Source organism: Neolamprologus multifasciatus, chromosome 3 (assembly GCF_963576455.1).
Source record: "Neolamprologus multifasciatus chromosome 3, fNeoMul1.2, whole genome shotgun sequence".
In the NCBI taxonomy this organism is placed as follows: domain Eukaryota; kingdom Metazoa; phylum Chordata; class Actinopteri; order Cichliformes; family Cichlidae; genus Neolamprologus; species Neolamprologus multifasciatus.
Genome location: NC_140441.1, coordinates 12,510,453 through 12,525,125, shown reverse-complemented (window position 1 = coordinate 12,525,125; position 14,673 = coordinate 12,510,453). Strand labels below are relative to the sequence as shown.

At 39.9% G+C, this 14,673-nt stretch overlaps 1 protein-coding gene across 1 annotated transcript; it reads left to right on the top strand.

Annotated features, from left to right (window-relative positions):
- Nucleotides 1–6,848: 6,848 nt before the first annotated feature.
- Nucleotides 6,849–14,465, top strand: syt4 (synaptotagmin IV). The gene is made up of 5 exons (XM_085154802.1): nt 6,849–7,170; nt 9,009–9,619; nt 9,717–10,040; nt 12,642–12,762; nt 13,182–14,465. Exons 1-5 carry the CDS (start codon nt 7,137–7,139, stop codon nt 13,499–13,501), a joined length of 1,410 nt encoding a protein of 469 aa, XP_085010928.1. The 5' UTR covers nt 6,849–7,136; the 3' UTR covers nt 13,502–14,465.
- Nucleotides 14,466–14,673: the final 208 nt, after the last annotated feature.

The window sequence follows — 14,673 nt, the reverse complement described above, 5'->3', positions numbered from 1 at the left end:
TAGAATATATAAATAATAAAATAATGATTGGCAATTTTGTTTTGCTTTGCTTATTTAATAGAAATGTTTATATTAGCATTAAGAGACTCTCCAAATTACTCATCCATAGCATGAATGCTGACAGACTCACCTTCCTTCTCACTGCTTCGTGTTGTAGTTTCTGGAGGTTTTCTTTTAATTCTTCCTGCAAATCCAGACAGAACGCCAACAAACATCAAAATAAAGCATTTGATTATGACCTCACAAAAAGAAATTTAAAAAAATCATAAATCTGATTGTGATGACTTAGTTCTGATTAATTAATTAAAATGACTTAATTAAAACAAAAAAGTTATTCTACCAGTTGTTCCTCATCAATCAGTGAACTTGACAGGCAAACCAGACACAGCAGACTGAAAATGACAAAAAAGCCTTTGGTAGTTGCAACACCATTCCCTCCGTTGCTTCCGGCCAAACCTGCTGTTGCCATCACTACTCTAACAGAGCAACCAGTATAAAAACAGATATAAGGAAGATTTGCAAACTGAACTGAATGATACGATGGAACGCCACACGACGAATCCTTTATTTAGTTCTAGTGTCACCTCCTCCCTGGCACGACTCACCTGTAGGCGGATATCCAGGTCTGTGGGTGTGTCTAGCTATTTTAATTCCCAGAAGCCTGCTGTTATATTTTACAGGAAATTACCACCTTAATTTATTGTGAGCCATAAACACACAATAAACACATAAACCACAATACATTACGAAAACAAATAAGAAACTGTCAGAAACCATCAGAACACATTTTATTTAATTTTTAATTTTGATATATTTTACCATTTTATGCAGAACAAACACCAATCCAGCGTATGTCCTACAGAATATAGCTTTAAGAATTGTAATTGCACAGGGTTTTAATGTACCAGCCTGCTGTCTGACAAATATAATCCTCAAAAGAATCTTCCTGCAAACTTTGTTCAGGGGTTATTTGAAAATAAGTATAGGCATAAACTAATGGACAATAAATCAGGAAAAATATTTTTTAAAAATTGAGGAATTACAAATGTGTAGTTGACTTTGTAAATTAAAAATCATTTTTTTACATAAAGTGATAATCTTTATTTGTAAATGGTGAAAGTGGAAAATTATTGTTATTATTAAACTTCATTATTAAAGGCTTTTTCATTTTAAAAAGTGGAATGCAAAATTATGTCACGTTTTTGACCTATTTCAGTACAGTACAGTGTACTATAGTTCTTTCCATTTAATAAAATTCTTTAATTACAGATACTCTGATTACTGTTAAGCTGTGGTTTTTACTTTTGTTTCCTTTCTGATATTTTGACCCTTTAGCTCTTGTGATGTTTAGGTCTTTTTTGTTTGTTTTGTTGAGTGTTTATGGATTTTATTATCTGTGTTAAGATTGTTTTCCCTTTGTATGCCTTTCTGTTTCTTTGGTTGGTTGTTTTGTTTTGTTTTGTTTTGTTTTTTTCAGTAGTTATCATATAGGATATTTCCTGTTTTCCTTTGGTAGTTGGCTGCCTATTGTGTCTTAGGGAGTTTTGCCTTCCCCTTGTGATTGTCTTGATTGTATAAACACAAAAATCCCCTATTCAAAATTTTCTTGTGACTACCTAATTTGCATGTGAATTGTTCACCTTAACAGCAGCTTAGTGACAACATTAGAATCTTACATCAAACATCCCGTTTGTCATAACTCATAAGAAGGCAAGAGAAACTTTAAGGTTAACCATTTTAAGCGTTCATGCTCACAGCTATCAATCAACATCGACTAAGAAAAATTTGAAAATTTTATTGAGCTACTAAAATGTCTCTGAAAAAAACAGCCAAGAAAAAAGGCTCACCCCATCGCTCCTCAAAGGAGTGATTTTATAATCCTCAGAAGGAAGTTTGATTAATGTAGTGAGGAAAAACGACACCTGGAAAAAACTGAGGAGGAGAAGTACACTGATATGCAGTGCAAGCTCCACGACATGGAGAACAAAAATAAATGCAAAGGAAAATAATGTTTGATGAAGTGCTGGGAAGGAATACAGAGAAGCTAAAAGAGAAAAAGGAGCAGGAGGTAATACAGTGACGCAGTACAAACTTCAATATATGGAAGCTCAGCTGGAAGGTATACATCAAGAAATGCAGATCATGATCCAAGACATGGAGAGGAAAAATTAAGGCTTGCACACAATGTTCAATAAAATGCTCCAAAGAAATACACAAATGCTTAAAAGAAAAAGAACAGCAGGAGGCAACTCACCAACTGCTGCAGTGCAAACGTTATAAAATGGAAGTTATAGGCCAAGAAATACAATGCAGGGAAAAGTCACAGAGAAAAATAGTGATGGCATACGAGTCATGTTGGATGAAGCAATGCAGAAGTACTGAAAGAGAAGGAACAGCAGGAGGCAACACACCATCTGATGCAGTGCTAGCTCCAAGACATGGAGTGGAAAAATCGAGGCTTGCACACAATGTTAGATGAAGTGCTCTAAAGAAACAAATTTGAAAGAGAAACAACAGCAGGAGACAATATGCCAACAGATGCATTGTTTTAAAACATCACTGCTGGAAATGACCTTGCAGTCTTGCAGTAATTAAGAAAAGCTCAATAACTTAAACTGATTTTTATTTCACATTGAGTATTAAGATCAGTCGACAGGGTTGAGTTTGTCACACCACCACAACAACACTCTCAACCAGGGGCGGACTGGGCATCTGTGGATTCTGGAGAATCTGTGGATTCCAGGAAGACCGGCGGGCCAGACCACCACTCTCCACGCATGCTTTTAACACCTGTTTTTTCCCCCCACTAATCTCTTTCACACTCCAGTACTCTAGGGGGGAACACTGCACCTCTGAGTTGGACGCCAGCTGCATTGGCTGTGGCCGCCAGGCAAGGAGAAGAAGAAGTGGAGTAAGCGGCAAAGACGGTGGAAAGAAACGGTGCAAAACGCAGCTGTGAAGAGTACAAGGTCAGGATGGTAGGGGTTGGCTGTGATGGTGACGAAGAAAAGATCACAGATGTACTAAACAAACAGTGCAAATCTTGTAAGGAATGCCCAGTCTGTTGTTATCAGATTCTGAAACGATACAACCTCTTCACAGATGCTTATCATAGTCTTGGCTGGAGATACAGGTACCTCCTTACTCTGCCTGTGACACAGGTAGCAAGTTTCTCTGTTCTAAAACACATAAAAAGTAGAATAAGTTTTATTAAAACTTAAATTAAATGTGTAGTTGTAGTTATTTTTATACACACATTGCAAATGTGCTCATGAAGAGTTGGCGCTCAGTCCTTTTAAGGTCATAAGCTTCGTCTGGCGTGAATGTCTCAGAGCGCACAAAGGTCAATGCAAGCACGCTTACAGACACAAATAACAGTAGATGAGTTTTAGGCCAGAGGTGAGATATATTTTTGCTTGTAACTGCATTTTGTGCCTGCATAGCAACCGTTAGGACAGGATGGGCTAAAGATAAGCATAAGAAGTGTAAATCAACAGGAAACATCTGGAGGGTAAGATGGCTGAAAACACCATGTATGGCAAAAATGTTGCTGATAACGGGAACTTGTTTAACTGTCATTAACTGTAACTAATGCGTGTTATATTATTTGCTGACGCAAGAAGGGGCAGACTCCTGATATACAAAACCGATTTGAAGTGTGTTTTTTAGCGGAGATCTATGCTGATGATGTCACTGTGTACATCTCCTCACGCACATGTTCAATAAAATCATTGTTTGACTGAACTCATATGGACCAGTTTTTAATTTGTTCTCAAGAATCAGGATAAAACACACAGTCACGAGAACACCTGGAAGCATTCATGCTTATGACTACAGAGAAAGACATCCTCGTGTCCCTTGACAATGACTTGGTCATACACAGAGTTGCAGAAAAAAGCGACCTGTTAAAGAAAATACTTATCCCCCAACATTGAGTAAGGTGAGTATTCAAGTTAACCTGCATACTAAAACCTCTTTACTTTGTGATTTATCATAACTCATACAGTACTATGTGTTGTGTGTTTCAGATAACTGTTTTCTTTTGGTTCAGCCAGAGGGACTGCAGTATGTTGAGACCTCCATTTCTATATGAGTATTCAAGTTAATCTACCATAATACACTCTTAATACAACATCTAGTCAACATCAGCACTGTTGCTATAATTTTGATGGTTTGATAGCATAAGCCACAATTAAAGTCTTGTAACACTCATGCCAGTTTCCGCACGCCAATTACTTTGGGCCGGGCCCAGTCAAAGTCCAGGGCTGTTTTTTAGTCCCAGTCCGTCCCTGCTCTCAACCCTGCTTCCCCGGGATTTAACACCGCGCGCGTGATCTGCAGATGCCGTGCAGGTGCGTCTGCACGGCACCACAGACCACGCCCCACCACAAAAGCTTTATTGAAGTCTCACGTTAATCATTTGACTTCTTTTTATTAGGAAATATGTGAATTAGTGTTGACTAATCCTTTTGAGGGTTAAAAAATGGAAAACGTTTTAAAACAGAGAAAGGGTCAGTATTATCTGCAAACTTCTTTGTAGACTTTACTTGGGAGCCATTTAACACTCTAATAATGTTTTACCAATTTAAAGATCCTTGAACCAGGATTCTTGTAATGGCCAGCAGTGGGCGTCTTGTGTGCTTTCAGAGAGACCTCATTGTATAGAAATCTCTGTGAACAAGGGCAAAAACGCCCTCACTCTCTGACCTGAAGTAGCACTAGCCAATCAACTAGTCAGATATCAAGTTAAATTGGAGATTTAATGGACAATGTCAAAAACTCTCTGATAAAAGGCATCACATTCTTCAATAATAAATTATTCCACCTCACATCATGCATTATGAACTATGCAGGTTATACTCCAAACAGACAGTGAAGAAGGAAAATTCAATGTTAAATATAACCTAATTTTTTCTTAAAAACGAATACAATGCAACTGAACTGGTGTGGCGCATTGTGCCGTGCATTATGAATGATGCACATTGTTTGAAAATGTATGACAACCATTTCAATAAAAGTTCAAATCTAAATAAAGGCCAACAATAAATCATCAAGGCAGTTTCTTCTGATTATCTGAGGTCAGGTTGCGGGGACAGCAGGGAAGCCCAACAACATGGCATAACAATTTACTGGCAATGGCAAAATTTGCACAATACATTTTTATGCAATAAACTGATATAATACAATTTAAAATGCATATATGCGAAACAATATTTTTATTGCTTTAAAATATTTTTGTAATTTTTCAGAAAGTTGATTAATCTTGTTTTGTTAAGCATGTGTCCCTTTTAAGTGCACAGTTAGTCTGTTAGTTGAAGTCACACTGCCAGTGATTTTTCTGTCATTTTTAAGAGAAATGCATTCTTTACAATCAACACCAGAGGTCAGAATTTAACTGTATAAAATGTTAAATGTGTTCATATATATTTCTTTTTCCGAAGAAATGATCTTGTGTATGCACATCAAGTCCTGTTTGTGGATACAGGTATAAACATTAAGCCAGTAAGCCTACTTTAACATATATGTGGATATATGGTAGAATTACTATAAACCCTTTATTGAGCGTTACTGTACAATTTACATAGTTTGGAAGATGGCAAATAGTAAAAGTAACACTATTCAGCATTATCATCATTATCATTATCATCAGTGAGTGCCCATCATTTTTTTATGTAGACCGTGACTGAAGTGTAAGTTCCTCACTTGTACTCAGTCAAGTTTTCCACATCAGTTACATTGTTTGGCCAAGTAGTTGGAAGTTATGTTCCAAATGATGTTTGCAGCAACATAGCATTGTCGACATCTGTCCTCAACAGCATTAATAGTTGATTTGCTAATCAACTATTGCACCAATTTGATCTCTTTATTTCTTGTGCCTCCCAGGTTTCAGGGTCCCTGTGTGTTTCAGAATGTTAAAATATCTTTCTATCTATCTAATCATATCTTTTGGTCTTCCCTTTGGTGCTTCAACAGAAGACAATTCTCCATAATAGATGGCTATAGGCAGCCTCTCTGCAAATTCGATTCCAGCCCACCTGAGACGAACTGCTGTGATATAGGCCTCTGTACTAAATATGCCTGCTTGCTCAAGCACCACCTCTAGTTTGCAGACTTGCTGTGTGCATGTACTGCAGTTGTGTACTTTTGTTCTTCTTAGATTAAGAGGTTATGAAAGTGTTCCTTCCATTGCTCAGTAATTGCTCATATCTGTAAGAAGTCAACTCCTGTCAGCTGTCGTCTCTCATGCAACTGAATTGGTTCAGCAACCATAGGTGACCCTGAGTGCAGGGCCTACATCATGCTCCTATAACCTGTCTGGTATTTTTCACGTACATTATCCTAGTGGATAAGTTTTGTTGTGGTCAAGACTTTATAAAACAATTGTTTTTTCGTAGTTTCTATTATTGTGTTTCCTGTTTCCTGTTGTTTCCTATACTGGTTGCTATAGCCCCTACAGGACTGCAATATAATCACCTTTTACTTAAAAATTATGATTTCATCAGAGTAAAGCATAACTGCATAAATACATCTCAGTTATGTTAATTAATGATATGACCACAATAACAATACAGCAGTCTTATGGACTAAGGATGTACACACACACACCCACACACATACACAACCACATCACATGCACACGGATGAAGAAGACGCACAAGGAGAGTGTTCAATTCCTAGCAATCAATCAGGAAAATTGGCAACCCTGTTGTGCTGCTTCACCGGGGGTCCTGATTTCACAGCCAGCCTCCGTCACTACTGCGTCAGCACTGATGAGCTCAGCCTTACCGTGGGGGAGGGGGAGGGGGGACCTGGGGAACAGTGAAGAGAAGGGAAGAGTGAGAGAGAGTGAGTGAGAGAGAGAGAGAGAAGAAACGGGGTGTTGCCGCCTCAGAGACACACTCACGCATCACGGAGTAACAGCAGCAGGCTGAGAACAGAGCATCCCCCCATACCTCTCTCTGGGAAATCCTGTTTGTTTTTTAATTATTGAAGCATTACAAAGACTTTTGTATTATTAATAAAATCTGAGAAAAACCGCACGAGCATAGCATCAGAGGAGCGGCTACTACGGAAAGCAGCGCCGAAGCTGAAGCGTTGAAGCAGACGGACATTGTTCAGCACCTTGGATAGCGACCATGGCTCCAATGGTGGAGGAGGGAGCTCAGCTCGGTGAGTCCAAATCCTGCTCAAAACTTCACGGATATCGTTTTCATCGAGAAAACCCCACCGTGGATGTCTAAGCTGCCGCGTGACTCATCCTAAAATTGTTAGCTAGCACTGGCTGGAAGTGGCCAGAAGCTAATTTATAGATTTCAAATTTAGCTGACTTTCTAAATGTCGGCTTCGTCTTTTTTTTCTTCTTTTTCTTCTTCGTTGTTTGCTAGTTTTGTAGGGCGTGTAATTAGTGTAAAGTGAATGGCTCGCGCAGTGTGTCGTAAAAACAACGTGTTTGGGTGGACTTCATTCCTCCATTTTGCAGCTGGCCAAAGGGCGACAGCTAATTACCAGGAAAGGGTGGAGTTCATTATTCAGTGCGATATTAATGGGTGCAATAATGAAGTCACTATTTTCGTATTCTAGGTGTTACTACAACCGCAGGTAAAGCCAGGAAAGCACCTGTTTGTTTGCTTTATTTTCCTCTCGGTTCAGCTGCTACCTCACCGCCCTCCCGTTGCCTCATCCATCTGTCTGTTGTTGCTGCCTTGAAAGCCATCCCACCCAGGGAGCTTCTGGGCTGAAATATTCATGAAAAAAGCAGAGAAAACAATATGTATAAGTGCTGTGATCTAAAAGTGAAGTGAACATGCTGCTTACTCGTGGATAAAGTGAATTTCGTTGTATTTTCAGATTATTACACAGTTGCCAGAGCAAAATCAGCCTACAATATTAAGAAACTATATGAATGGAAATCTCTGCAATATTATTAGATCACCACAATCCCATAGAAGAAGATTACATATTAATTATTTAGGGTTAAGTGAATAAGTGATTCTGTACTAATTGTCAAATTATCATAAGCAGAGCCGTGATTGTGTTGACAATATGAAAAGGCAGATTTTAAAGATAAGTATCAGAGTGATTGATTATCACAACCACCACCTTGCCACTTCCACCTCTTCCTTCTTTTTATGGGCTGATCTGAGTGCTTTTCCACTATGTCGCCTGCTTAATTGCAGGAAATGGTATGCATTTTCTTCTGCGAGGCAACCCTTTTAAATCTGGTAGCATGACAAAGCAGCTTGATTGATGGTGAGTCACAGCTCAGCACTGCAAAACAAAGAACTGAAGCATTCACTTGTAAATATCTCTGTCTCCAGCAATACCATAAAAGGAAAACTGACAGGAAATAGGTCCCTAAATATGCCTTAGTAATCCCAATAGTAGTGACCATCATCCTTGATGAGTATGACTAAAGATATCTGCGTTATTAAGTACTGTTTCTAAGATCAGGACAACGCAGCCGAAACAACCACGGTTGAAATAAGGATTTGCCCAAACCACATGTATTAAATTCTCACTGCAAATATTTGAATTTTCAACATTTCTGCCTGTTTCCTTGTAATAGTGTACACTGATCTTTATAATTCTTTTGTGACAATGATTGGATCTGAGTTTAGCTGTTTTTATAAAGCTGGAGAGATCACCTTGTCACAAAAGACGTTGTGTAGTTTTCCCATAAGTTCATTATTTTTCCACCTGCTTCCTGTTCATAAAGAGTAACCATGTTTGGAATCTGAAAACAGTGATGCCGAGATTTGATCAGAGTTGAACAGATTGCGTTGTTCTCCCTCTGAGTCTGCAGCTGCAGTTAGTCAGCTGCATTAGTCAGAATCACAAAATGGACTCACTTGCCTCGGTGTAAGAATAAAATCTGTGAGATCAAAATTGTTTTACAGTTGCTGCTTAGTTTAAGTTTTTATTTTTAATTTTACTTAGCTGAATTATTTTTCTCCCTCTGTCTACCCACACCCCCGCTGTCCTTCCCTTCATTCTTTCCTCCTCCACAGTGGCAGTGCCAGTAGGTGTTGCTGTGGTGAGTGTCTTCGGCCTCGTATTCACTGTGTCAGCCTTTGCGTGGATCTGTTGCCAGCGTAAAAACACCAAGTCGCAGAAGACACCTCCGTACAAGTTTGTGCACATGCTCAAAGGAGTCGACATTTACCCAGAGAGCCTCAGCGGCAAGAAAAAGTTTGCTCCCACCACAGCAGCTAACGACACCAGTAAAACAGATGTCAATGGAAACTGCCACACCGCGCCACCAGTGAACGCAGCTGGCACAGACAAACTGGCATCGAGCCCAAATGGCTCCAGGCCAACTCTCCATCTGGACCTGGAGAAACGGGATCTGAATGGCAACTTTACCACTAAACCATTTCATCACCACCAGAAGCTGCGGAGCTCCCCAGATCTGGAGCTGCCTTCTCCCCATGCAGGGTTCACCCAGCCTGGTGTGATGGACCGCCGTGACCTGCCTTCACCATCCAGTACTCTCTCCAGCCAAGCACCCACCCCGGCTGTGGACAGGCCCCAGGGGGAAGACAAGGAGGCTGGACTAGGCACCCTCCACTTTTCCCTTGAATACCAGCCAGAGAGGAAGGCATTCATTGTTCATATCAAGGTACTGTATATGTTTAAGATTGTTTTTAAAACATTTCAAATAATACTTATTTTTAATACATACAGTCTTAAATACTTGATTGTTTTCACTTTTCTAGGAAGCCCATGGTCTGACTCCAACTGACGAGCAGTCGCTGACCTCTGACCCTTACATCAAGCTGACACTACTGCCGGAAAAAAAGCACAGGGTGAAGACTAGAGTCTTGCGAAAAACTCTAGACCCCACTTTTGATGAGACCTTCAGCTTCTACGGCATCTCACTTGCTCGTGTGTCAGAGTTGGCCCTTCACTTCATGGTGCTGAGCTTTGACCGGTTCTCTCGTGATGAAGTCATCGGCGAGACCCTTGTTCCCCTGTCTGGGATCGACTTGTCCGAGGGGCGTGTCCTCATGAGCCGAGAGATAATCAAGAGAAATGTCAAGGTAAGATTTGGAACAAATGTTTGAACCCTTAGTGTTGTATTTCATGTATAAAGTCATTCAGTGAGATCAATTTTAATTCTACAACTGCTCTGATAGTGACTCAGCTTTTTTTCATCCATCTCTGTCTACACCACCACTCCCTAAAAGCATTACAGCAGAACAGCTTAGTCAAATTCAGCAAAGTAAGCTGATTACTTCCACTGTTAATCAATAAATAATCTTAAAAGTCATTTAAATACTAAAATATAATAATATGTAAATCATTCAAATGCAAGCCCACCATTTTATCGATTCCAAGTTCTCTTAATAAAAATGATTAATCTCATTCCGTGTGTGTGATCTCTATCTTCGATGGAAGTTTTAAATTAACATTTAATTGGTATATACCAGAGGAATAACTATCATAACAGCCTCTAGTTGGTTTAGAAATGATTTTAATATTATATGAAACCAGAGATGAAAGCAGAGAGGGTATATATCTCTCTGTGGAGAGAGAGATAAGATCTGTTACAGGAATATGGATTTGCAAGTTGACACTGAGCTGCCTTGGATACAAGGAGCTTTTTTAGGGTTTGTTATTTTCTTTCACTGCATTAGCCAAAAATGAAAAAGTCATTTCATCTGCTCATTGCATTTAACAGCTGGAACTGCTTTACATGACATCCTCCCTACATACCTTTCCTTTAGTGCATCACACAGTTAAAACGATAATGGCAACCTGTGAACCAGGCTATCATGGCGACATTTCCCATTCCACGAAGGTCAGACGATAACAACACTACATCATTATAGATCTGTGGGCAGGCGGTCAGTAGGTTTCTACTCCAGGCTTGCTGTTCCTGGCATCTGCGAGGACCACAAACATGCAGCAGTAATGTTTATAAGTGTCATTTAATGTATTGAGTACTTTGACACCCATGAGTACAATATGTCTTCATTTCCTCTAAATGCATTAGCCTAAATGATTCCTGGTTTGGCTAAATTAAATAAAAGTAAAAGGATATCCTTGTGCTTATCATTGGTCTGTGGTATAGTATAGAGCACCACTCTATAGACTGGTATTAAATGGTATTAAATGAGCATCTCTCATTGTGTAATTATAGACGTGTGAGGTGATATTGTGCTCTTCTAAAATGGAAGCTCTTTCCCTGTGTGGTAGTTGTGAATATGTTCATGCATATTTGTAGTTTCTCAAAAGGAATATGAGCTACGTGTAATGTCTTTAATGGTCTCTGGTACCATATCGTACTCTAGGGAAATGCTAGGAAATGGAAGTCTGTGAAGTATAAAGGGTTTATTCCATCTCCGCTCGTCTCTCTTCAAGAGGATAAGATTTCTCATCTCTCTTCTCTTCACCCCATGCTGAGACAAAACTGTATTTCATCAATTCCATTTCTCATCTGGGTCCCAGAGGAGAGAAATCTCGCAAAGCTTTATAGTAAGGGGGGATAAGAACCTGTGAAATCAGCTAAAAATTAGTTTTAGAATTCATGAAATTGCTTTGCAGGTTATTTCTGGATTCTTTTGCTGAAGAAAATCCTTAATCTCTTTCATTTATTTGCTCTGCTGCAGCTGAACCTGTCAGAATGAGAAACATTTCATATGCAAATAAAAGGGCGAAGAACGCAGCTTGTTGGCCTTGTAACATGGATTTACAGTGTACAAAGGGACAATAATTAAACAGAACCATTTTCTCCACATCAACATGAGAGACGCATGCAGTTGTTTCTTAAAAGTTGCAGCCCGTGCCTTACAGGGTGGTGGCTCTCTTTGTCTGTGTGACATAGATTTTGTCTCACTGCTTTGTGTAGTTTGTGTGTAGTTAGTTTAAAGAATCAATACACCAGAAAATAAGAGACACAGCCATCACCAACATGCTTTCGCTCTGGAAGTACAGAAACAATAAATACATTAATACACAAATAATCAAACTAATTAGACTAAAAATAACAGGCAATCCTTTTGGATTTAGACCTGAACATCAGGTCATTGCCAGAAGTTGTCTGTGTGCTACTTCTCGTTGCCGTGGCAACCATGAGACTGCGAGCCTCTAAGGTGCGATCGCAACCATCTGAGGTGCCGACTCTCACAGGGTGCGGGCATGGATGTGTATGTGCATGAGCAAACTGTGACAGCAGCAACAAATTGTAGAGAAGATCGGGAGCTTCTCAGTGACACATTTTGTGTGTGTTAAATATGAAAATCTACCACATAAGCAGGTGATGATTATTTAGCCGGCAGTGTCTCAAGCTGTCAGGACTGGCACCATTGCTGCACGGGAAGCAGCAGCACCACAAACCGTTTTATAGCTCGTAATTTTGTAGGTTATTCATCATTTAAACGCCCTATTGTGTTAATTCTTTTAATACATACTGAGTGGATCCATTCTTCTGACTAATTTAACCTACTTAAATGTATTAACTTGACAACCGAATAACAACTTTACAAATGACTGCTTATTAAGTAGAATTGGAAAACATGAAAGGACAGGCTGGATTTAGGGTTTCTTTAGTGTAGGTTTCACTTACGAATGTTTGCTCTGTTTGCTCTGCCGATTTTTGCTTCTTTTTTAACCTTTATCCATTCTTCTCTTCTCCACAGAAATCTTCAGGTCGTGGTGAGTTATTGCTGTCCCTGTGTTACCAGTCCACCACCAACACTCTGACTGTAGTTGTTCTCAAAGCTCGCCACCTCCCCAAGACTGAAAACAATGGACCTACAGGTACACAGGCTTTCAACTGAACCAGTTTAATATGCAAACCATGTCCATATAACTGCAGGCTTGAATGTATTTCTTCTTCATAACGGTAAAGGGATGAAACCAAAATCATTTTGCTCTTCCTGCTGTGCATCCCAGACTGCTTTAGATGCTGTGATAGTTGCACTAATGGCACCACCACCGCACCAAAGTAATCTGATCAGGATGTGATAGAGCACTTTAGTGACAAGCACACACACACGTACACACACAGTGTTTACACAGCCAGCCTCTTTTGTCCTCATCACTAACATCCATCATTTCCGCTCTATTGATTGCTGTATTGATCTGGTTTAGGAATAATGTGCCACTCTGCAGCTGCCGCAGGCATGGATAGTCGCTGTGGCTTTTCTTGCTCAACTCTTGTCGTTCTTCTCCTCCAGATCCATATGTCAAGGTGAACATGTATCATGGAAAGAAACGCGTGTGCAAGAAGAAAACCCATGTGAAGAAAAGCTCGCCTAACCCGGTGTTTAATGAGCTGTTTGTCTTCGATCTACCCTCCGAAGAGGGCCTGAGGGACACCAGCGTGGAGCTACTGCTGATGGACTCAGACATGGGCAACTCGCGCTGCCCCAACACCGTCATTGGGCGCCTTGTGCTGGGCACATCGGCGGCAGGTACTCCCGGGGAGCACTGGAGGGAGATCTGCGACCACCCGCGTCGCCAGATCGCCAAGTGGCATGTCATGTCAGAGGATTAGAAAGTTGGGGTGTTGGTGGCTCCTGTCATCCATATCTGATCTGGTTCAACCGCGAGAGGGACGGAATGAGGATGGGTGGGATCCAACATCCTGCTTGCCAGTAACCAATGGACTTAAAATGAGGGCGGGTTGAATAAGGGGGGAGTGGACTTTGATGTGTGTAGGAGGGGTTCATTTCAAGTGATGTCATCATTCAATCGTTCATTCATTCAATCACCTATCTTTGAAGTATTTGGGGTTCAGTGGGAGGGCAGGGGCATGACAAAAGGAACCCCAAAGCTTTAAACGATTCCAAAGACTGTCACTGAAAATCACCTGGAAACATGCAGCATCATCTACATGCAAGCAACCAATTGTCACTGTAGCCGTGTGCAGTGCAGAATGTCTTTAATGTTGCTATTACTCTTCTTCTTTTCCTCTTCTTCTTCTTCTTCTCTTTCTTCAGCTCTTCCTTCTATAAATAGTAACCTATATTCCATCATATGAAAACCAGAATGAACCACATCTGACACAGCTGTAAAAAAGTGGATTATTATTAAAGTTTATTTTATAATGACAATGTTTTCATCATAAAGATGTAGACTGTTTTTATTTATCTTTTTTTATTTGTACTCTTGGTTTGTTGAACATGTTTTGTAAGTATAAGTGGTATTTCATATATCATTTTCTTAAGTGCAAGAAAGCCTAAATTAGGTGGTTGGAGAATAGATTGGAACTGACTGACTGCATCGGGGACAGTAATGTGGATGCATTTACACACGTGTGAGAGGGTGCGCGTCTTTCGAATAAAGTGTCCTGACACCACTGTGTGAGTTTGTGTGTGTGTGTGTTTGTGTGATAGCGCTAAAGAGATGGGAGCCGCATAATATTTACGTTGTGTTTTGTCCCCTTTACTGTGAGCACAAAGACGGCTGAAATGTAAATGTATGTACTTATAAAATATGGCAAGTTCTGAGAAAGAAAATGAGTTTTTATTTCACTGTCAGTGTGTTATTAAAAATACATTAACACCACTTCTATAAAGGATTTCAAGGGTTGAGCCTGATGCAAGAAACTAAGGTAACTAAGGTTAAATATTCTTATTATTTTCCTATGGCAACAGCCACCATCTCCACAGAAAATCTGCATAAGCTAAAAGCTTCTTTAAAATTATACTACTACATTACACAGTC